Source organism: Balaenoptera musculus, chromosome 3 (genome assembly GCF_009873245.2).
Source record: "Balaenoptera musculus isolate JJ_BM4_2016_0621 chromosome 3, mBalMus1.pri.v3, whole genome shotgun sequence".
Classification (NCBI taxonomy): domain Eukaryota; kingdom Metazoa; phylum Chordata; class Mammalia; order Artiodactyla; family Balaenopteridae; genus Balaenoptera; species Balaenoptera musculus.
In genome coordinates this window covers 167,318,822-167,343,166 of record NC_045787.1, presented here as the reverse complement: position 1 = coordinate 167,343,166, position 24,345 = coordinate 167,318,822, and the positions used below count along the sequence as shown (strand labels likewise).

At 50.9% G+C, this 24,345-nt stretch overlaps 1 protein-coding gene across 7 annotated transcripts in view; it reads right to left on the bottom strand.

Annotated features, from left to right (window-relative positions):
- Nucleotides 1-12,812: 12,812 nt before the first annotated feature.
- PTPRS (protein tyrosine phosphatase receptor type S) overlaps nucleotides 12,813-24,345 on the bottom strand; it is a 103,191-nt gene continuing 91,658 nt past the window's right edge. For 4 of the 7 annotated variants that reach the window (XM_036846699.1, XM_036846698.1, XM_036846700.1 and 1 more), the window contains 13 exons: nucleotides 23,994-24,041; nucleotides 22,675-22,772; nucleotides 22,474-22,597; nucleotides 21,712-21,887; nucleotides 21,513-21,632; nucleotides 18,198-18,352; nucleotides 17,814-18,099; nucleotides 17,401-17,579; nucleotides 16,537-16,663; nucleotides 16,326-16,451; nucleotides 14,202-14,356; nucleotides 13,875-14,010; nucleotides 12,813-13,148 (listed from right to left, as the gene is read on the bottom strand). In XM_036846699.1, coding sequence (XP_036702594.1) covers nucleotides 13,080-13,148; nucleotides 13,875-14,010; nucleotides 14,202-14,356; nucleotides 16,326-16,451; nucleotides 16,537-16,663; nucleotides 17,401-17,579; nucleotides 17,814-18,099; nucleotides 18,198-18,352; nucleotides 21,513-21,632; nucleotides 21,712-21,887; nucleotides 22,474-22,597; nucleotides 22,675-22,772; nucleotides 23,994-24,041 — 1,799 coding nt within the window. In that variant the 3' untranslated portion in view covers nucleotides 12,813-13,079. The remainder of the gene's footprint in view (nucleotides 13,149-13,874; nucleotides 14,011-14,201; nucleotides 14,357-16,325; nucleotides 16,452-16,536; nucleotides 16,664-17,400; nucleotides 17,580-17,813; nucleotides 18,100-18,197; nucleotides 18,353-21,512; nucleotides 21,633-21,711; nucleotides 21,888-22,473; nucleotides 22,598-22,674; nucleotides 22,773-23,993; nucleotides 24,042-24,345) is intronic. The other 3 variants (XM_036846701.1, XM_036846702.1, XM_036846705.1) reach the window with 1 other exon arrangement.

The window sequence follows — 24,345 nt, the reverse complement described above, 5'->3', positions numbered from 1 at the left end:
GGGAGATGGGATTCCCTGGTCATGGCCCAAAGAAAACACTGGAAGTCCAAGATCAAGGCACTGGCAGAGCTAGTGCCTGGTGAGAACCGACCTCCTGGTTCATAGATGGCCATCCTCTCACTGTGTCCTCATATGGTAGAAGGAGTGAGGGAGCTCTCTGGGGTCTCCTTTATAAGGGCACTAGTCCCATACACGAGGGCTCCACCCTCATGACATAATCACCTCCTAAAGGCTTCACCTCCACATACCATCACATTGGGGTGGGGTTCAATATACAAAGGGAGGGGGCACATACAGACTATATAGCAAGCTGGAAACATTCTTATTATCTTGATCTGGGTGGGTAAGTAGATGTAAACATTCATCCAGCTGTACACTTAATATTTGGACTTTGATGGTGTGTAAATTATACCTCAATTTTTTAAAAAGATAGGAGGAGGTGAGCAAGAGGTGGGGTGGTTGTGATAAGTAACACTCAGCTGTGTCTTTTTGCCTGGACCTGAACAGTAGAATTAAGAGAGAATTAAAACAGAACGTCCTTATTTTCAATTCAAAGTTATTTGGTGCCATTCCCTGGGCCATCTAAAATCATCCCCCTTCCCACAGATTCTACTTACCTTCTGTGCTTTGGTTCCCAAACTTGGGAAACCAGGTACACTGGTTTGCTTGTGCTGCTGTAGCAAAGCCCCACTGATGGGGCAGCTTAAATAATAGACATTTATTGTCTCACAGTCTGGAGGCTGGAAGTCCAAGATCAAGGTGTCGGCAGGGTTGGTTCCCTCTGATGCTTCTCTCCTTGGCTTGCAGGTGGCTGTCTTCTCCCTGTGTCCTCACATGGTCATCCCTCTGTGTGGGTCTGTATCCTAATCCAGCGGTCCCCAACCTTTTTGGCACCAGGGACCAGGTTCGTGGAAGACAATTTTTCCATGGACGAGGTGGGTGGTGGGGTGGGGTGTGGAGGTGTGGGGGATGGTTCAGACGGTAATGCGAGCAATGGGGAGCAATGGGGAGCGGCAGATGAAGCTTTGCTTGCTTGCCCGCCGTGCACCTCCTGCTGTGTGGCCCGGTTCCTAACAGGCCGTGGATTGGTACTGGTCCATGGCCTGGGGGTTGGGGACCCCTGTCCTAATCTCCTCTTCTTATAAGGACATCAGTCATACTAGAGTAGGGCCCACCCTAATAACCTCATTTTTAACCTAATCACCTCTTTAAAGACAGTATCTCCAAAGAGCCACATTCTGAGGTCCTGGGGGTTAGGACTTCAACATATGACTTTGGAAGGACACAATTCAGCCCATAACCAGCTGGTTTAACTCAGTGTAGAACCAGAAGAAAGATTCAGCTGGCTGGACAAAGGCTTGAGCAGGGGCAGTCTCTAAGTGGGTGGGGGCAAATCGTCCTGGCAGTACTTCCCTCATTCCAGAAACGGCTGTTTGTAGTCTATGGAATAGTGGGGGAAGGTTGACACCCCCTGGAGCTGGCTCAAGATGGCTCTATTATCTCCCAAAGATTCATCTGGTGGAGGAGGCTGCAAGTTGGGCCTGAGCGGAATTGCTGGGATAACAGCTGTCAGTCAAGGGCACAGCCACCAGTCCTCTTCCTCCTCTAGGAGTCTGTGTCCAGCTCCCCCAGACCCCAGCCGGGGTGTATGAACATTAAAACTGTCCTTTGGAGGGGAGGGCCCATTGTCAGTCTGTCTGGGCCCTTCACATCAATCAAAATGTGTTGCATCTGCCATGCTGTTTTCAAATGCCATGCTCTCTGACTGGTCCTTGCATGAGTTGTGCCTTCTTCCAGGAACCTTTCCTCTCCACAGTGAAGAAATTAAAATCCTTCTCGCCTTGACCTCTGGGAAGCCTTTCCCGACCACCCTCCCATCTATGTACCCATTGACCCCATGTATTCCACCTGGCAGAAAAGAACAGAAATGTCCTGTTTATGGGTCTGTCTCCCCAACTTGGCAACAAACCTATGAAGGCAGGGGTTATATCTTATGCATTCTTAAATATCCAGTTCCCAGTGCAATGTTTGTTCAATTCCTGGCCCTGCCATTTTTCAGGCTGTGTAACCTTGGGCAAGTTACTTAACCTCTCTGTGCCTCAGTTTTCTCATCTGCAAAAAGGGGGTGATAATACTACTTTCTCACTGTGGTGTAAAAACACCACAGTTACCACTCAATAAACAGGAGCTCTTTTTCTATGATTGTGACAGGGCCCCCAGGGGAGATGGCATAGTTAGCAAGATTTAGCTGTGCTCTCATGCTTGTGGGCTGCTGCTGTCTGCCCACGATGAGCTAAGTCTCTAATACCTGATAGTGGATGGAAGGGCTTTATTTTTTTTAAATTTATTTTAATCACAAATACTGTATAAATGCATTTTCCATCATAAAAACAAAAATATTATTATAAGAACTAAAGTTCTCTTTCACTCATCTTTCATCCTAGTCTGGTCTTTGCCCTCTGTTCTAGTTTATATGGCTGTACAACCTCCACCCCCAACCTCCTGTTGTAAGCTTCAGTCATTTTGTTATGCTCATGGGTCAGTCATTTGGACCAAGAGTGGTGGGGATGACTTGTTTCCATTACGTGATCTCTGGGACCTGAGCTAGGAGGCTAGGACTCCAGACCAGGGCAGCTATATGTGGCCTCTCTGTGTGGCTTGGGCTTCCTCACAGTATGGCGGGGATCCAAGAGGGCATCCTGAGAAGATGCTTCCAAGAAGTGAATGTCTCAAGGGAACCAGGTGGAAGCTGATAGCCTTATATGACCTCATTTACAATCTTTCTTTTCTTATTGTGTTAAAATAACATAAAATTTACCATTGTAATAATTTTAAAGTGTGCATCTCAAAAAAAGTGTACAGCTCAGTGGCATGAAATATATGCACATCCGCATAACTCTTTTCATCTTGTAAATCTGAAATTCTGACCCTATTAAACACTAATTCCCCATTCTCCCTACCTCCCAGCCCCTGGCAATCACCATTATGATGTAGTGTCTTTTTTTATTTACAATTTCTAATTGGTTATTGCTGATAGTACAACTGGCTGATGACTTTAAAAATATTATTATAACTTTTTATTTTGAAATTTAGACCCACAGAGAAGTTGCAAAAATTCCTGTGTAACCTTCACCCAGCTTCTCCTAATGTTAGCATCTTACATAACCACAGTACATTTATTGAAACCAGGAAATTAACATTGATACAATACTAGCAGCTAACTTACAGACCTTATTCAAATGTAAGCAGTTGTGGTTTTTTTTAAAATTTATTTATTTATTTATTTATTCATTTATGGCTGCATTGGGTCTTCGTTGCTGCCCGCGGGCTTTCTCTAGTTGCGGCAAGCGGGGGCTACTCTACGTTGCGGTGCGCGGGCTTCTCATTGTGGTGGCTTCTCTTGTTGTGGAGCATGGGCTCTAGGCATGCGGGCTTCAGTAGTTGTGGCACGTGGGCTCAGTAGTTGTGGCTCATGGGCTTTAGAGTGCAGGCTCAGCAGTTGTGGCGCACGGGCTTAGTTGCTCCGCGGCATGTGGGATCTTCCCAGACCAGGGCTCGAACCCATGTCCCCTGCATTGGCAGGCGGATTCTTAACCACTGCGCCACCAGGAAAGCCCCCAAATGTAAGCAGTTTTGACTCTCAAGTCCTTTTTCTGGTCTGTAATCAATCCAGGACCCATGTTGCATTTAGTCATCACATTCCCTAAGTGATAGATTAGATTCTCATTCTTTGCCTTTTATGTTCTTGGGTACGTGGAAGCGTACTGGTCAGTTATTTTGTAGAAAGTCCCTCAAGCTGAGTTTGTCTGTTTTCTCATGATTAGATTGAGGTTATGCATTTGGGGGCAAGAATATCACAAAGGTGATGTTGTGTCCTTCTCAGTCGGTATATCAGGAGGCAAATGATGTTGATGTGTCTCATCACTGGGGCCCTTGACCTTGATCACTTGGTTAAGGTCCTGTTGGCCAGATTTCTCTATGGTAAAGTTACTGTTTTCCCCTTTGTAATTAAAAAAATAACATGTGTGGAGATATTTTGAGACTATGCAAATACCCTGTTTTTAATCCTTTTCTTTTCACCCGTTAATTTTTTTTGGGGGGGGGGGCTGTGTTGGGTCTTTTTTGCTGTGCGCGGGCTTTCTCTAGTCCTCGGGAGTGGGGGCTACTCTTCGTTGTGGTGCACGGGCTTCCCATTGCAGTGGCTTCTCTTGTTGTGGAGCATGGGCTCTAGGCATGTGGGCTCCGTAGTTGTGGCTCACGGGCTCTAGAGTGCAGGCTCAGTAGTTGTGGTGCACGGGCTTCGTTGCTCTGCAGCATGTGGGATCTTCCTGGACCAGGGCTCGAATCCATGTCTCCTGTATTGGCAGGCAGATTCTTAACCACTGCGCCACCAGGGAAGTCCCAGGCCAATGACTTTTATGGTGGCTTTGTTAATTGGTATTTTGTTGGATTTTCTTCTTACTTATAGTACAATTTAAGATGATTCGTTCAAGTTGTCTGGTAGGCAGTCATATTTCTTGCAGTAATGAAAGCTTTGTCATTTTTCTTTCACACTTGTACCTCATTTCTTGTTCTTGTCTTGTTGCACTGGCTGGGGTCCCTAGTATTATATGAAATGATTGTTATGATAATGGAATTCCTTGAATCATTTCCAAGTTCACTGGATATGTTTCTAGATCAGAGACTGGCTCACTATGGCCTGTGGGCCAAATCCAGTTCACTACCTGTTTTTATAAATAAAGTTTTATTGAAACACAGCCACACCCATTTGTTTTGTCTATGGCTGCACGTGTGCTGTAGCAGCCCAGCTGAGTAGTTGCAACAGAGACCTTCTGGCCTGCAAAACCTAAACTATTTGCCCACTTTTGTTCTAAAGTTTCAGCATTCTCAATTACTTTATCAAATTAAGGAACAGTTGTTTATTTTTTTTAAATCAAATGCTTTGGGGTGATATTTCTTTTTTCCATGGATTGATTTATTATTTTATTTCAGATATACAAAAGTGATATAATGATATAATGGACACCATATCCTTAACACCCAAGTTAAAAATTAAAACATATACATTGAGTTGGATTTACATGTGTACCCTTTGCTGAATGCGTTCCGCTTACTCCTGCCCAGAGGGAACAATTACCCTGAATTTGTTTACAGATGAGTTTTTCTAAGAGCTTTATAGTTTTAACCCTTTTACATTTAGGTCTTTGATCCATTTTGAGTTAATTTTCATATATTGTGTGAGGTAGGGGTAAAATTTCATTCTTTTGCATGTGGATATGTGGTGTTGTCCCAGCACCATTAGCTGAAGAGACTTTTCCTTTTTCATTGAATGGTCTTGGCACCCTTGTCAAAAATCAATTGGTCACAGATGTATGGGTTGATTTCTGGATTGTCATTTCTATTCCATTGATCTGTATGTCTATCTTTATGCTTTATCACAGTGTTTTGATTACTGTAGCTTTGTAGTAAATTTTGAAATTGGGAAGCGTGAGTCTTCCAAATTTATTGTTCCTTTTCAAGATTGTTTTGACTCTTCAGATTTCTCTGCACTTCCATATAAGTTTGAGGATTAGCTTTGCCATTTCTGCAAAAAAATCATCATTGGGATTTTGATAGGTGTTGCATTGACTCTGTAGATTGCTTTGAGTAGTACTGCCATATAGATGAGTTTTTATATATTTGCTGCTTATGCATTTATCTCTAATATATACTTGCTTTATGTGTTTTAAAATGTTCTATAATGGAGTTACACTAACTTTTCTTCCTGTGGCCTGCTTGTTTTTGCTTAGTGTATTTGGGATTTGTTTATATTGTGGTGCAGAGTTCCAATTGCTTCGTGTTCATTGCTGTATAGTATTTCATTGTATGACCAAACAGAGTTCTTTATACATTCTCCTGCTAGTGGATATTTTTTAAAAATTTTATTGGAGTATAGTTGATCTGCAATGTTGTGTTAATTTCTGCTGTATAGAAAAGTGATTTAGTTATATATATATATTATATATATATTCTTTTTCATATTCTTTTCCATTATGGTTTATCACAGGATATTGAATATAGTTCCCTGTGCTATATAGTAGGACCTTGCTGTTTATCCATCCTATATATAATAGCTTGCATCTGCTAATCCCAAACTACTAATCCTTCCCTCCCCCGCCCCCCTCCCCCTTGGCAACCACAGGCCTGTTCTCTACATCTGTGAGTTTGTTTCTGTTTCATAGACCATGTTCATTTCTGTTATATTTTATTTTTTAAATTTATTTATTTTATTTATTTATTTTTGGCTGTGTTGGGTCTTTGTTGCTGCATGCGGGCCTTCTCTAGTTGTGGCAAGCAGGGGCTACTCTTTGTTGCGGTGTGTGAGCTTCTCATTGCGGTGGCTTCTCTTGTTGCAGAGCACAGGCTCTAGGCACTCAGGCTTCAGTAGTTGTGGCATGTGGGCTCAGTAGTTGTGGTGCACAGGCTTAGTTGCTCTGCGGCATGTGGGATCTTCCTGGACCAGGGCTCAAACCTGTGTCCCCTGCATTGGCAGGCAGATTCTTTACCACTGCACCATCAGGGAAGTCCCTGTGTTATATTTTAGATTCCACATGTAAGTGATATCATACAGTATGTCTTTCTCTTTCTGATTTACTTCACTAGAATGATAATCTCTAGGTCCATCCATGTTGCTGCAAATGGCATTATTTCATTCTTTTTTATGGCTAATATTCTAGTGTGTGTGTGTGTGTGTGTGTGTGTGTGTGTGTATCACATCTTTTTTATCCATTCATCTGTTGATGGACATTTAGGTTGTTTCCATGTCTTGGCTATGGTAAGTAGTACAGCTATGAACATAGGGGTGAATGATCTTTTCGAATTATAGTTTTGTCTGGGTATATGCCCAGGAGTGGGATTGCTGGATCATATGGCAACTCTATTCTTAGTTTTTTGAAGAACCTCCATACTGTTTTTCCATAGTGGCTGCACCAGTTTACATTCCTACCGGCAGTGTAGGAGCGTTCCCCTTTTCTCCACACCCCCTTCCTGCTGGTGGATATTTAAGTTGATTCCAATCCTTTATAAAATAAAAATATTATTTCCAGGTTTTAAATTTATTTTTTGTTTATAATAAAAATGTATTATACAGTGTCCTTTTTAAAAAAAAAACAAATAATTCCACTATGGACAAACCTCTACATGTCTCCTTGGCCACATCTGCCCAAGACAAGTCTCTGTAAGATGTGTAGGAGTGGAATTATTGAGTCAAAAGATTATGTACATTTTCATCTGACTAGATACTGTCAATTTGCTCTCCAAGGTAGCAATTTATTCTAACTTTGAGTGGGCTTTCTAATGTTAAGCCATCCTTGCATTCCATAAATCCTTCCCTATTGAGTCATAACATCCTATTCTTTTGAAGAGATGCTAGATTTGCATTGCTAGTATTTTCTTAGCCTTTTTGAATCTAGGCACATAAGTGGGATAGATTTTTTTTTCTTGGCTTGTCCTGTACAGTTTGAGTACTATCTCTTTTTTTCCCTCTGTAAGCTGACATAGCTTATAAAAGATTCAAATCATCTTTTTCTTGAAGATGTGGCAGAACTCACCTGAAAAACCATCTGGGAAGGTGCCTGGTACGGCGGCTAGATCTTTGACCATCATTTCCATGTTTTTGAAGGTTATTCACTTTTTAATGACTTGGTTTTCTTAGATTTTTTCCTATTTTATCATTTTATACAGTTAGTGGTATAACGTTGTATATATGTAGTATATGCTCATCCTTTAAAATATCTCCCTTGTAAGAATTGTTGGTTCCTCTGTCATCCTTAACATTTATTTGTGCTGTCTTCTTGACAAAGGTTTTCCTCTTTTATGGGTGTTTCCAAAGATCCAGCTTTTTATATTATTTTGTTATTGTTACTGTAGTTTCCCGTTTCATTAATTTCAGATTTTCTTAATAATGTTTTCCCTTGACTTTCCTTGGGTTTATTTGTCCTTTTGTGGGTGCTTGAGTTGAAAGCTTAACTAGTTTATTTTCAGTTATTTTCCTCGTAAATTCATATAAGGCTACATATTTTCCCTGAGTACTTTCTTTGACTACATATTTCATTTATATGCAGTGATCTCCCTCCCTCCATAAATGCACTTACAACTTTGAATTTACCTCTGAGTACATTTTTGGTTACAACCCAAAGGTTTTAATTTGCAGTTGTCTTATCATTCCGTTCTAAATGCTTTGTAATTTATGTATGGCTTATCTTTTTTTTTAAATTAATTTATTTTTTGGCTGCATTGGGTCTTAATTGACGGTGGCTTCTCTTGTTGCAGAGCACGGGCTCTAGGCACGTGGGCTTCAGTAGTTGTGGCTCGCGGGCTCTAGAGCGCAGGCTCAGTAGTTGTGGCGCACGGGCTTAGTTGCTCCATGGCATGTGGGATCTTCTCAGACCAGGGCTCAAACCAGTGTCCCCTGCATTGGCAGGAGGACTCTTAACCACTGTGCCACCAGGGAAGCCCTGTGTGGCTTATCTTTAACTCATTTGTTTTAACACTTCCACCTATGTAAATTTGAGGAGCTACATGTCATCACTGATTTATAATTTTACTGCATTGTGGCTAGTGAGTGAAGCCTGAACGTTTTTTTTTTTATGGTCTAATTCATGGTCCTTTTTTTGGCGATGGGCTCTTAGTGTTTGGACAGAACATACATTCTTTATTTGTTGGGCACATAGTCCTGTACATATCTATTTGCTCAAGTTTGCTATTGCATTATTCATCTCCTCAAGATCCTTATTATTTTTATTTTTTTATTATTTTACTTTATTATTTTGTCAGTTTGGTCTTTCCATTGCTGAGTTAGCTTCAGCACCCAGCACCACTGTAGTTCTGTTCATTTCTCCTCGTGGGTATTTTAGTTTGAAACATTTCTAAGTGATGTTATTAGTTAGGGACAAAGTGTGTATTTAGGGTATTTGCACCTTCCAGAGCACTAGAATGCTTTGGCCCCTCACAGGTCCTTGGTGATGGGAGGTGGGGCTCTGTTCTAGGACCCTGTCCCTCTCAGCTTGGTGCTGATGCTGACTGTGGTCCGGAGGAGCTCCTAGATGTCTTGAACTTTCTCACTCTCACCGTGGGAAATGGCCAGATCTGGGCCCACGTCCAGGTTCCATTACTTACCATCTGTGTGATCTTGGGTAAGAAACCTGGCCCATTGGAACCTCAGTTTTCCCACCTGTACATTGGTGCATTGTCAGAAGGATTGAGATTGTACAAGCCAAGCATACAGTAAGTGCTCAATAAATGGGGGATGGATGTTATGGAATCCTACGGAGGGTCAAGGCAACTTGGAGATGCTTAAGAGTCTTGGTGTTCTTGTTAGTGGGTTGAGGCAATTCCTCAGGGCCTTCCTCTTCCAGGAATTCGTCAGATAAATCCCTGTCTGCCACCACCTACCCCCAACTATAGCCATGAGCATCTCAAGGGAGGAACCTCAGAGCTAAGGGTCACACACTCAAGGAAGGCAAGGTAGATCCTATTCAGACACCTTAGCCTCAGTGGGCTTGAGTGAAACAGAGAAGGGAAATAAGAGATGCCTTCTTAGAGGAGCTTTTAGTACTGGGTTTTGAGGACTGAGTAGGAGTCCTATGGGCAGAGAAGCCTGTTGATAAAGTCTTGGATAATTTAGGTAGGACCAGGCTTGGGTTAGACTCTGACTTTTTTATCCCTTTGGTCCCCCAGTCTATTACTAAGAAGAGGACCCCTCCACTACTTCTTGAATTCAGAACTCAGAGGCTACTAAATGTAGTCCTTTACATGCTATTTCTTCACCTTTCTCTCTTTACTGCCTGTTCTTCCCACCATCCCACAGGGGGAGAGTGAGGGACTTTTTTCCCATGTCAGCTCTGCTATCGGTCCCACTATCCCTCCCTCTCTACTGTCTTTCCTGCTTGTCTCCCCTGATACTCGTCTCACAATTTTAAAAAAGCCTCAATCTGTAGTTAATGTTTTCCCCCATTTTCCTGGATTTGGATGCTCTCTTTTCTTGACTGTACTTGCCTGAGACTTATTATGCTGTTTTTTATTGATTGATTGATTGATGGCTGTGTTGGGTCTTCGTTTCTGTGCGAGGGCTTTCTCTAGTTGCGGCAAGCGGGGGCCACTCTTCATCGCGGTGCGCGGGCCTCTCACTATCGCGGCCTCTCTTGTTGCGGAACACAGGCTCCAGACGCGCAGGCTCAGTAGTTGTGGCTCACGGGCCCAGTTGCTCCGCGGCATGTGGGATCTTCCCAGACCAGGGCTCGAACCTGTGTCCCCTGCATTGGCAGGCAGATTCTCAACCACTGCGCCACCAGGGAAGCCCCCTATTATGCTGTTTTTAAAGAAAGGTTTTTATTTTGTTAATGCAAAAGAACCTCAATCATGCCCAATTAGAGTTACTTGAGCTGAAAGTTTGGTTCATATATTTTAAAAGTTGACTTGTTCTCAGAATTTGTTTTCTTATCAACATGTTCAAGGCTATGTTTTCCTCTGGGTATCCCTTTGGCTGCATCCCACAGGTTTCATTACATAATGTACTATCTGAATTGTTCAGTTTCAAAAACTTGTAATTTCTATGTTGATTGCTTCTTTAACTCATGCCTCGTTTAGAAACATGTTTTTAAAATTTCTCATTGTAGGCCTTTTCAGGGGAGTCTAAGTATTACAGAATCTAATCCTGGGGCCAAGATCAGGTTATCTTATATTTGTTTCTTGAAATTTATGAAGATCTCCACTGCTCGTTTTTATTAATGCTGATTTTTTTTAATATTTTATTTATTTATTTATTTATTTATGGCTGTGTTGGGTCTTCGTTTCTGTGCGTGGGCTTTCTCTAGTTATGGCGAGCGGGGGCCACTCTTCATCGCGGTGCGCGGGCCTCTCACTATCGCGGCCTCTCTCGTTGCGGAGCACAGGCTCCAGACGCGCAGGCTCAGTAATTGTGGCTCCCGGGCTTAGTTGCTCCGCGGCATGTGCGATCTTCCCAGACCAGGGCTCGAACCCATGTACCCTGCATTGGTAGGCAGACTCTCAACCACTGCGCCACCAGGGAAGCCCCTTAATGCTGATTTTTATAAATGTTCCATATGTGTTTGAGAATTTTAGGGGTGGGGATAGAGGGTTTGGTAAATCTGTTTGACTGAGCTTATTAATGGCGGTGATCACTTTTTTGATTTATTTACTGACTACCGGATCTGATTGCTTCTAAAAGGGATGACCCCACTCTTTCCTAGGCTGGGCCCCTTCCCTAAGACCCTCTTCTCATCCCTGGAGCATCTCTGTGAGAACAGGGGGAATCTTTCATCCATCTCAGGGTCTTAAGCCAGATGGGGAAGGGACCCAAGCATGGGTGTAGACCCAGAACGGCTCTCCCTCCATCCTCCAGGGTCTGACTCTGGCTCAGAGTAGGGTCCACTCACTGGGTGGCCTAGAGCGTGGGGAAGAATAGTGCTCCCAACCCAGTTCTTCCCTCCATGAACTCAGCTTTATCACTGACCCTTCTGTGGGCTGTGGATGAGACTGGCTGGGGTGTGAATCCCAGGTCCACTTCAAACCACTGTGTGACTTTGCATTGGTGCCTGCCCTCTCTGTTTCCTCATCTATAAATTGGGTTGACTCCCACCTCAGAGGGCTGGCCCGTGGTAGATGCTCAGTTGTGGTCACAGTTATCAGTAAGAGTAACTACTATCAATGAAGCAGCCCCTGCAGGGCCAGGGCTTGGGGTTTGCGTTCAAGCTCTCCAGGCCCCCGGCTGCCCCAGGGAGATGGGGTAGACGAGGTGGGGGCTTGACAAAGACTCCACCACTGGCCGGGGTCAGACGATCTTCCTTTAATACAAAGTCGATTTATCTACATACACAGAGGTGGGAAAACCACCCAGCTGCTTCCGTTTGAATAAACAGTGTTGAAAGCAACGGCAGATCTGCTCTTGTACAAAGAGAAAAACTTACTTGCTCAGGGGTTGTGGGGGGGGGGGGGGGCGGGAAATCCCATCCTTCTGCCCCAAAACTTGCCCCATGGTCCCAGGGGGCGGAAAGGGTCCCTGATCTGGGGCAGCACATGGCCTCTCTCTCCCCGAAGAAGTGAGAACCTCCCGTTTTGTTCAGTCCTTCTCCTCGGGGTGGGAGACAGGGGGATGGGGGCTCAGGCTGCGGGGAGGGGGTCGCTGCCATCTCCTCTGTGGCAGCGCCCAGCCCGTGGGCTCGAGGCCTGACGCTGGTGGGCCCGAGTTCCCCTGCTCCCCACCCCCACCCTCCTGGATATGTCTGAGAATTTCATTATAAAAGAAGCAAAAAAAAAAAAAAAAGAAAAATCAGGAGCAAAAGGTCCTATTCTTGAGTGAGGCACACCTTCAGATGGTAGGAAAAAAAAAAAGAAAAAAAAAAGCAAGCCACAGGGGCAGTCTAAGCCCGCGCACGCCTGCCAACACAGCTGGCACACAAGAACGGCTGCTACAGTGAAAAAATAGACTGTCTGTGAACGGAATAGGAATAAGCCAAGTTTTTCTTTTTAAATTCGTTGACTGTCAAGTCTTTCTTTTTTTTTCCCCCGTTTGTTTCTTCTTTAAAAAAAAAAAGAAAAGGAAAAAAAAATACACTATTTAAAAAAAAACAGGAAATGTCACTGGATAGTTACACTGCGTTCGAAAGAGAGCTGCATCGGGTCCCCATCCCCGGCGCCCTCCAGGCTGTGGGGCGGGAAGGCTCCCCAGGGGAGGACGAGGGCCAAGTTCACAGCCCCCGCCCTCCTCCGGTTCTGGGGAAGAACCCCCCCCCCCCGTTTGCTCACCGCCTCCCCCCTCCCCCCACCCCGGAATCTCTCGTTTTGGAATCTCGTTCTGGAAGGAAATGAGGAATGTGCCGAGTAGCGAAGGCGGCGGCCGGTCCAGGGGGGGTGGCTGGGGCCACGCGGGGGGTTTGGGGCTCGAGGGGCCGCGTCGCTCCCGGAGACCCTGCGGAAACGCGGCCGCCGCCTCCTGCCCCGGCCGCCGGGGTCCAGGCCTCGGGGCCCGCCCGGCACGGGAGGCGTCGGGGCCGGTGGAGTCGGGCCGGGCCGACAAGGCTCTAGGTTGCATAGTGGTCAAAGCTCCCGAGGTACTCCAGAGCCGCCTGGTAGCAGAACTGGTACTCGTCCTGCGTGGGGGAGGGGAGGGGTGGGCCTCTGTCAGCGCCGCTCCTGCTCTGAAGCCTCCCAGGGCTGCCCGGGGCCCCCAGAGCAGCCTGCGCCTTCGCTGGGCTCTCCCCTCCTCATCCGCCTCCGCATCTCTTAGGACGCGGCCGCTTGGCCATCCCCTACGACACCCCCCGGGGGGCTGGCACACTGCCACTCCAGCTCCGTCTCCCCAGAGACGGGAGAGTTTGGAGGACACTGGTTTTTCTTTTGCTTTTAATTTTCTTTCTTTTTTGGCAGCGCCGCACGGCCTGTGGGATCTTAGTTCCCCGACCAGGGATCCAACCCATATTCCCTGCATTGGGAGCGCAGTCTTAACCACTGGACCGCCACGGAAGTCCCTGGAGGACACTGTTAGAATGTCCCATGTGAACTCGATGGCAGGAAGTCCCTCCCCGCTCTGAGCCTCACTTCAGGGTTCGGGACCCGTGCCGGGGTCCTGGCTGAGCCTGACCTCGCTGTGACTCTGGGGCCGGGATGGACGCATCCCTGCCCACTCCAAGGGACGCTTCTCAGCTCTGGCCTTCAGCTTACTCTTGCGGCAGCCCAAAGCAGGAGGGGCTGAGGACCTTCCACCCACGAGCACCCAGAGAGTGGAGGGTGGCTGTGCTCATCTCACGGGGGAGGAAACAGAGGCCCGGGCCAGCACCGGCATGGGGCCCGGCCGCCGCCTCCCGTCCCGCCCTCACCTCCATCTGCACCATGGCTGGCCTCTGGGTCCGCAGCATCTTCACGGTCTGGAAGATGTCCACCACGCCTTCGTACCGCATCCGCTCCAGCACGATGCTGAGCGTGATGAAGACGCCCGTCCTGCCCACGCCGGCGCTGTTGGGGAGAGTGCGGGAGTTCAGGGGCGGGTGCTTGGGGGAGCCTGACCTAACTGCCCGATTCCCGTCCCTCCTGCTCTGAGGCCTCCCAGGGATGGAAAGAGCCCAGACGGGAGCGCCTGAGGCCGTCCTCACGAGGCCTCGGTTTCCCTAGCCGGGCCACGGGCCGGGGCTCGGGGAGCAGCCCACCTGCAGTGGACAGAGATGGGGCCGTCCTGGCCGAACTGTTCCTTGGTCTTGTGCACTTGGCCGATGAAGTCGATGAAGCCCTCCCCTGACTTGGGCACGCCCTGTTCCGGCCAGTCCGTGAACTGGAACTGCCGGACAGTCCGGGACTGTCCATCCTGGAACAGAGAGAGAGAGAGAGAGAGCCCGCTCTTGTTATCAAGGTCAGTGGCGGTCATGGTTGTTTTCCCACCCTCGCCAAAGTCCCAGCCTCCACCACCAGCCAACACCACCCTCCGTCCTTCCCCATCCTCCGCCCCATTTTCCGCCATCCACCCTGACGACTCCTTGTCCTGTGCTGTCTAATGGCACCATCTTTCACTGAGATGCCCCAATCTCGTCTTCACCACCCGAGGATGCCACGCTCATCCTCCTCACCAGCCTCTAACTTCACCATCCAGTGACACCACCTTATATGGCCATCGTTCACCCCCCACCCCACAAATGCTCCTCTCTGCCCAGCTCCAATCCCATCCACCCCTGCTGTCTGCCATCTTCCATCCTGTGCCATCCCAGAGTGCACCCAACACCTGCCCTTCTTGGTCCCATTCTCCAGCTCCCTGGCGTCCTCCACTCTGTACCATCTCAGAGTACAAGAGCACTGCCCCATACCATCACCTTCCAGTGGTGCCATCTTCCATCCCCCACCACTGACTGACTGCTCACTGTCTTCGACCACCCACCAGCGCCATCACCTACTAGCCTTCACCACCCAAGGGCGCCATCTTCTACCAGCCACCACTGGAAGCTCACCTTCTACCCGTGCTACCCAACACCGTTACCTCCTAACTTTCACCATCCACTGCGGGTAACTCATAGTCCTTGAGCATCCCACGATGCCGCCTCCCACTGACGTACTCCACCCCCACCACTCAACCATCCTTCTCACCAATCCCATCTTCCCACGACCCAGCAGGGCCATCCAACATCATGGCTCTCTGCCACCTTCCATTCATCACGACCCAATGGTGCCATCATCTTCCATAATCTGTCCCTAGTAATTCAGCACTCTTCCCCCTCTAAGGACCATCTTCCACTGACGCTCACCACCCTCCTTTACTCATCATCTACCTTTTCCCAGTCACAGTCTCTATGTCAAAATGGTGCCATCCAGTGATGTCGTCTTACCCTGATGGTCTCCATCCTCCACCACCTAACACTTCCTTCCTCCAATCCCACCTTCCTCTACCTTATGCCATCAACAGCACTGTCTACTACCACTGATCGCTGAATGTTCGTCATTCTTTACTCTCTCCAAAGTCATTTCCCATTGCGCGTCTCTATCCGCCACTGGCCAAACATCTGCCCTCTCCAGTCTCATCTTCCTCCACCCATTGCTGATAACACATCACCCTTCACTAACCCGCAGTACCATGTTCTGTTGGCATTCTCCATCCTGTTATCCACACGTTCCAATCTCCAGCCCCACCTTCCTCCCACCCAACACCATCCTTGTTTACCACCCTCCTCCACGACCACCCAACAGCAACATCTTCCACTGATTCTGCAACCCCCCCCATTCCACCAACCCAACGGTGCCATCTTGCACTACCCACGCACGATGACTAACGATGCTCTTTACCCATCAGTCTTTGCCATCCACTGGCAACATCCCGACTGACATTCCCATGCCCCATCATGCCACCCGTGGATTCTCCGCTCTTTTCCATCTACGGCTCCGTCGGCCACCACCCGGCACCATCAATCCATTACCTCTCCCCCAGCCCGCTTTCAGCCCTCTAACGCTACTACCCTCCATGGGTTGTTGCTTCCAGGGAAACGCCCCACTCACTCCCTTTAACATGATCGCCTTGGGCCATGTTCCCTCGTGAGTGGTGTGACACACGCTCCAACGGGGATGCCATGGGGTCAAGGCCCTCTCTTCCACCCACTTGGTGGTGGGAGTGATTGTCCAACTGGCCAACTTCACTCCTCTTCCACCCAACCCTGGGGGCTTTTCCTTCCCCTGGGCCTTTGCTTCTACCCCCAACTAGGGAAGCCCTCTCCAGACCACTAGAGGAACGGTGAGCAGCCTGTAGGGTCCGGCCCGGGTTCTGGTGCTTCCCAGCACTCCGTCCCCAAACTCACCCTGGCGTCTGTGACCTTGAACTCCCGCAGGATGTACTGAGGCATGTTGTATTCCGCCATCGGATCCACCACGAAGTACTGGTAGCGGGCGGAGCGCTCGGCCGGCCAGTACTGGTGACATTTCTCCTGTTGGGGGGGTGGCCGCCGTGGTCAGCCCTGCCCCCCGGCCCTGGCCCGGCCCCTGCCCCGCCCCCCGTGGCCCCCGGCTCACCCGGCCCATCTCCCGCAGCTTGGTCAGCATCACCACGATGGTTGAGTTGTTCTCCCAGAGCATGCGCCAGAAGTCCTCCGTGGTTTCCGCCAGCGGCCCCTGCGTGGCGATGTAGGCCTTCTGCTGCCTGCGGGGGGTGGGGGGGGCATGTGTGAGTCCAGGGCCACGGGGAAACCCCGGCCCAGGCGTCATCTCCCTCCCTGTCTGGTTCAACCCTCCAAATAATCCCGTTTTCCACCTGGAGAGACCATCAGCCTGAGAATAGAGTCCCGCTTCTCCAGGAGGCTGCAGGACTGTCTGCTGACCTGTCCTGCCTTCCTCCTCCGCCCGCACTCGAGTACCATTAAACTAATGTCCGTTGTTTGCACAGGCCAAGCTCTCCCTAGGGCTGTGCGTAGGCAGTAGCCCCCCCCCCCACCCCGGAACAGCCTCCCTTGGCCAGGGTTTCTCAACCCCGGCACTGCCGACGTTCGGGACTGGATGATTCTTTGTGGCGGGGCCGTGTCCTGTGCACTGTGGGGTGCTGAGCAGCACCCCTGGCCTCTGCCCACTAGATGCCAGTAGTAATCCTGCCCCCTCACTCCCGTTATGACCATCCAAACGTCCCTAGATGCTGTCAAATTTCCCCTGGCTGGCAGAGTTGCCCAGATTGAGAACCTCTGATAGAGAAGGACAGACAGAACCATGTTACGGACAGCAGCCATCAGTTAAATACACGTCTAAAGATTCCCTCCACCTCAGCTGTGACTGAGACTGGCAGCGTCTGTCTAGCTCTCTCCCATGCGAGACTGGAGGCCCCCCGAGGGCAGGGCTGGGACCTTTCTGGAGCCTCAGCATCGCCCGGCAGCGGCCAGGGGCGGGTACCTGTAGCCATCAATGAAGCTGGCGTTAATGTAGTCAGAGCCCTCCACACCCCGGATGGGCTGCAGACAGACCCGTGTGCTCTCGTAGGGCATGATGTTGACCAGGCGGTTCTTGAACTTGTTACAAGGCAGATTGGCACTGATGAAGCGGGATGTGTGGGCTTTGGAGTTGGCCAGCCGCTGTGGGGACGAGAGACGAGGGGACAGGAGGTCACCATCAGGACAGCCTCCGGCTGGGAACCCGCTTTCCCCAGGGATGGGGTGGGCTGTGTGTTTTCAGCCAGGGCGCTAACAGGGGCCTGGCAGGCAGGGGAACACCAACCCCCCCCCACCCTCTGGTCCCCTTAACTCTGGTCTCCCGCTCAGCCCCCTCCCCGAGCCGGCCCACAGCAACCTCTACCCCCCCCAGGCCACCTTAAACTCGAGTTCCATGCCGGTGACGTGCTCGCCGGGCTCCACCTGGGTCAGCTTCTGGATGTAGGCGTAGAGGCTGCGGGCAGGCACCTCCGTGTTGCCGCAGCCCACGGCCTCCAGCAGGGCCTCGTGGATGAAGCTGTACTGGTCCTCGGTCTGTACCATGTAGTTGCGCTGGGACCGCATGAGCGTCACGTGGCCGTACACGTCCACCGTCTTCTCCGGCTTGATCCGCTCCAGCATGGCGTCGATGACAATGAAGCAGCCCGTGCGGCCCACGCCAGCGCTGCGGAGACAGGCAGGGTCGTCAGGGGCCCCCCGGGCAAGGGGGTGGGGTAGGTGCGGCGGGGCGCCGCGGGGAGCGGGGGACCGGGACAGGGGTACCTGCAGTGGACCACGATGGGGCCCGCGTCCGGCGGGTTGCAGGTCTTGACTCTCCGCAGGAAAGCCAGGAATGGCGTCGGGTACTCGGGCACCCCGTGGTCCGGCCACGCCGTGAACTGGAACTGCCGGACCTCCCGTTTCTCGCTGGAGCCGTTCTGGGGGCCAAAGGGACACCGCTGGTCACCGCAGCCCACCACCCACGTGCTGGGGGCCACGTTCATGCCTCCAGGCCACCACTTCTCCGAGTGCCTCCGAGTGACTCAGGTGCGCGGCTGCCCCGGGGCTTGGGGGTGTCTCTGCCTGGGAGTTTCACTGGCATCTTACGTTCAACGCGGCCAGCACTGTGCCCCCCACTTTCTCCCCAAACCCGCTCTCCCCATCTCAGCTGATGGCGGCGCCATCCTTTCCACGCACTCCGGCCGGAATTTAGGAGTCGCCCTTGACTCCCCTCCCCTGCCTTCCCACATCCAAGCCATCAGTCAGCACCGTCAGCTCTGCCTTCAAAGTCTACCCCAAGCCCACCCACTTCTCACTCGCCCCCTCCATGGTGACCACCCTGGTCCAGCCCCATCAACATCCATCCAGACCAGAGCAGTCACCCTGGTCCCCGGGCATCCCCACCGCAGTCTATTCCCCCCGCAGCAGACGGAGGGCACTGGTGAGCACCCAAGTCAGGTCTCGCCCCTCCTCTGCTTCCTCTGCCCACAGCCCTCCCTGGGGGTAAAAGCCCAAGTCTCCCCTGCAGCCCACAGAGTCCTGCACGACCTGCCCCGTCCCCTCCCTGCCCTCCCCTCCTCCCTCTCTCCCCCTCGCTCACTCTGCTCCAGTCACACAGGACTCCTGGCTGTTCCTAAAACACCCCAGGCACAGTCTGGCCCCAGGGCCTTTGCCCAGGCTGTGCCCTCTGCCTGGAATGCTGTTATCCCAGATCTCCTCCCTTCCTCACCAACTCCAGGTCCTCCACTACCCATTCTATTCTTCCCTGTTTTATGTGTAAGATTTCCTGTCATTTTACATATTTATTGTCTGTGTCTTGTCCACTAGACTGTAAGCCCCACGAGAGCAGGACACTTTGGGTGTCCTGATGCCCAGGTAAGCGTCTGACACACAGTGTGTGCTTAAGGTGTGAATCAACTGAAAATCCGTACTCCCTTGTGTCCGTTTACTGTTTTCTGGCACCTGGGCCAGATGTATGCTTAATGTTGAGAGGACCTGGCTGGCGGCCAGGGGAACACTGTGGTGCCAGGAGCACCTCCGCTCCCCAGCATGACACTAAAAAATGTCCCCTAAAAAAAAAAAAAAAAAATGTCCCCTGTCTCCCAAAGCACTAGAAATAAAAACAAAAATAAACAAATGGAACCCTAATTAAACTTACAAGCTTTTGCACAGCAAAGGAAACCATAAACAAAAAGACAACGTACAAAAAATATCTGCAAACGATGTGACCGACAAGGGCTTAATTTCCAAAATATACAGACAGCTCATACAACTCCTCAACGACAAGAAAAACAAACAACCCAATGGAAAAATGGGCAGAAGACCTAAATAGACATTTCTCCAAAGAAGACATACAAATGGCCAATAGGCAAGTGAAAAGATGCTCAACATCGCTAATTATTAGAGAAATGCAAATCAAAACTACAGTGAGGTACCACCTCACACTGGTCAGAATGACCATCATTAAAAAACTCCACAAATACCAAATGCTAGAGAGGGTGTGGAGAAAAGGGAACCCTCCTAACACTGTTGGTGCGAATGTAAATTGGTGCAGCTACTGTGGAAAACAATATGGAGGTTTCTCAGAAAACTAAAAACAGAGCTACCATATGATCCTGCAATCCCACTCCTGGACATATATCCAGACAAAACCCCAATTCAAAAAGATACATGCACTTCTATGTTCATAGCACCACTATTCACAATAGCCAAGACATGGAAACAACCTAAATGTCCATTGACAGATGAATGGATAAAGAATATGTAGTACATATATACAATGGACTACTACTCAGCCATAAAAAAGAACGAAATAAGGCCACTTGCAGCAACATGGATGCAATTAGAGATTATCATACTAAGTGAAGTCAGAAAGAGAAAGACAAATACCACATAATATCACTTATATGCAGAATCTAATGACACAAATGAACCATCTATGAAACAGAAACACACTCACGGACATACAGAATGGATTTGTGGTTGCCAAGGGGGAGGGGGTTGGGGGAGGGAAGGAGTGGGAGGTTGGGGTCAGCAGATGTAAGTTATTATATACAGAATGAATAAACAACAAGGTCCTACTGTACAGCACAGGGAACTATATTCAATGTCCTGTGATAAACCATAATGGAAAAGAATATGAAAAAGAATGTATATTTATGTATAACTGAATCACTTTGCTGTACAGCAGAAATTAATACAACACTGTAAATGAGCTACACTTCAATAAAAAAATTTTTAAAAAGTGCCCCCAGGGCTTCCCTGGTGGCGCAGTGGTTGGGAGTCCGCCTGCCAATGCAGGGGACACGGGTTCGAGCCCTGGTCTGGGAGGATCCCACATGCCGCGGAGCAACTGGGCCCGTGAGCTACGGCTGCTGAGCCTGCGCGTCTGGAGCCTGTGCTCCGCAACAAGAGAGGCCGCGATAGTGAGAGGCCCGCGCACCGCGATGAAGAGTGGCCCCCGCTTGCCACAACTAGAGAAAGCCCTGGCACAGAAACGAAGACCCAACACAGCCATAAATAAATAAATAAATAAATAAAAATTAAAAAAAAAAAAAAAAGTGCCCCCAGACATTGCCAAATGTCCCCTGAATGGCAAAATGCCCCAACTGAAAACCACTGATGTACAAGGACACACGGAACCATGTTATGCACAGCAGCCATCAGTTAAATACATATCTAAAGACTCCCTCTGCCCCAGTCTCGACTGCCCACTGTGTCTTCCATCCAAGACTGGAAGCCCCTTGAGTGCCTGGCCAAGACCCTGCCAGGACCCTGCCATAAACCCAGGCTGGGTGAGGCCAGAGAGCAAGGAAGACCTGGTGTGGGGGACAGGGTGATTGATGGCAAGGGGACAGCAGGTTCACTGCTAAGTAGGATCCTGCTGGTTTGTCCTCCTGCAGTGGCTAGAGACAAGAGCTGTTCCCCTCTGAGTCTCAGTGTCCCCATCCATGAAGTGGGCCACCTGAGAATGTGGTCAGCCTGGGTCAACATGGTTTCTTCTCTGTCCCATGGGGAGCTCCCAGGGCAGAAGCTCGTCTTCCTCCTCCACCCCCATCACCCCGTCCCCAGAGCCCCCAGTCCCGGCCTGGGCCCCACCTTGTGCAGGGAGAACGTCCGCACGCAGAACGTGGCCAGCTCGATGGTGTCCAGCAGGGTGACCTGGATGAAGCCGTAGGTCTCCGTGCCCCTGTTGGGCCAGTACTGATCACATTTGATCTGCACCAGGTAAGAGAACAGAGGTGAGTGTGGGCCAGGGCCGACTGAGGGCTTGGGGGCCACAGGGTCCAGGCCTCACCCGTGATTTCTCCTCTAGCCGTGTCATCATAACGATGGTAGCGGACCGCTGCTCCCACACCATACGCCAGAAGTCACCGAAGGTCTCGGGCAGCGGCCCCTGGGTGGCAATGTACGCATTCTGCCGCCGATAGCCATCCACGTAGTTGGCGTTGATATAATCGCTGCCCACGATGCCTACGGCCGGGGTGAGAAGCCAGAGATCAGTGGGGGCACTCTGTCCTTCTCGGCTGGTTCCACCTTGGTCCACCGCCTCCCACTTCCTGGAAGCCCTCCTGGACTGCCTCAATCCGTCCCCAAGGAAATCGTGCGGCATGTCCTTCATGGTTTCTCCACCTCAACGCTATGGCCATTTGGGGCCAGATCATTCTATGCTGGGGGCTGTCCTGTGCATTGCAAGTTATTGAGCAGTATCCCCAGCCTCTAGCCCCTAGACACCACTAACACCTCCTTCCTCTAAGCTGTGACAACAAAAATGTCCCCAGACATCGCCAAATGTCCCGAGTGGTGGAACTGCCCTGATGAGCGTCACTGACGTAGAGAAACAGATGGAAGTATGTCATGGACAGCGGCCATCAGTTAAATACATATCTAAAACTTCCCAGTGGCTTCTGGCTGGCGTTGGACCAGGCCTCAGTCTCCCCACCTGTCCCCTAGCTAGTCCACTCTGGCCTGGCCCCGTGGCCAAGAGGAGGCATGGGGGTCTACGCGCTCTCTGTGGAGTGAGGCCGGGCATGATGGATCCTGGGGCCCCGCGTGCTACCTTCGATGGGCTGGAGGATGACACGAGAGTGGTCGTAGGCGATGACGTTGGCATAGCGGTTTTTGGGCTTGTTCACTTCCAGGTTGGAGTGCTCCCACGTGAACTGCTGGCCCGGATCGATGGACTGCGGGGAAGGGGAGGCGGGGGGTGTCAGGGTGGTGTCTGTGGGCCCAGGAGAGTGGGAGGCGGGGGCCAGCTCACCTCGTACTCCTGGGAGAGCTTGAGGCTATCGTTGGCCTTGAGGCGTTCTGTGTGCTCCGCCATGTCCGCGATGGGGATGGGCGGGTGACTGAGCATGCCTGCGGGAAGAGAAGACCCGCCGGCGTGGCCGGTCACTCGGGGGCCAGCCTGGGGGCCGGGGGGGAGGGCGGGGGGGGTGCTCTACAGTGTGAGTCTGCGATGGACGAGCTGCAGTTAGAGGGAGTGGCGGGGGAGGGGAAGGTTCAGGGCAGCCCCCGTGGGGGCAGGGACCCCAGGCCTGCGGGGCTGGAGGGGGAGCCCGAGGCGGCGGCTCTGGGCCGAGCCCCAGCTCCCACCCTCCCCAGTGCCCCCCGCAACCAGCTGGGGATGCAGGGGCTGGGGAAGGGTCAACCCCCCCAGGACTTCAAGCTCCTGGTGCCTCGTGGCAAGAAGCAGGCAAGTGACACAGAGATGAAGAAGCGGATGCAGCTGGCCGGGCTTTCGGAAATACCGTCCCTGGGGCAGGGGCGGGAGGCCGATACCCCTTTCGGCCCCTTGGGGATCACAGGGACCAAAAAGTCCTCTGCCAGGTGGAGCTGAGGGACCGGGGAGGGGAGACACGGGGTATGTGTGTGTTGGATGGTGGGGCAGCTGCCACGAACCCCTGACCTCTGAGGGCTCATTTTCTCATCTGGTACATGGGATGGTGACATCCCTTATCTTTGGAGCCCCCGGTGGGGGGGTGGCTGGAGGTCGTGGGGTGGGCCTGGCTCTTTCCTCCCCATATCTGAGCCTGCCAGACCCCTGTCCTCTCCTCTCCTGGGGCCTGGTGGCCATGCATGCGCTCACACATTCGCTCTGCAGCTATAGGGAGACTGAGAGCTATACGCCAGCACCGAAGCACTGGTGTTAAACCGATAAAGATGTGCTGAGCCAGCTGGTGAAGAGCTGTTGTTCTGAGCCCCTGCGTGTCCCCCGCCACCCTGGGTGCTGCCCCAGAGCCCACAGCTAAGGGGTCTGAGGCTGGTGTCCATTTGGTGGGTCCCCTATCACATGGGCGATACTTACATGTACATACATGTCTCACCTAGACGCCTGCTCCCAAGCTCGCTCTCTCTCTCTCTCTCTCTCTCACACACACACACACACACACACACACACACACGCAGTCACAACCCGCGACCTCAGGGCCCAGCAGACCACACCCCCGCCCCCCCCCACGCCCGAGAAGCCAGCGCAGGACAGGTGGGCAGAGAGAGAGGAGGCGGGATGGAGAAACCAAGGATGAAATACAAACAGGGGCGAAAGGAAGCTAAGAACAGAGAGACACAGGAACTAACTTTCAAAGTGAAACCCCGGCTCCCTGAGGGGGCTGCTGAGGCCTGAATCTGCAGAAACAGCAAACAATAAATAAATGAAAACACGCGGGGAGGCCACCTCCCCCCGCCCCTCGCTGGGTGCACGCGCAGCAGCCGGCGGACAGACGCAAAGGGCAGAGCAACAAGTGAGGGACACACGGCCGCCTGGGCCCCAACCAGAGAACCGACAGCAGCTGCTGTGCACCCCTCCGGCTGGACACCAGCCAGTCCTGATTTTCAGCTGTGACTTCGGAAAGATTCCAAAGCTTCAGGCTCTTCTATCAACACGTCCCCCCAGACCAACCTGGCCTTGGGTCCCCTGTTGGGGTCAGCA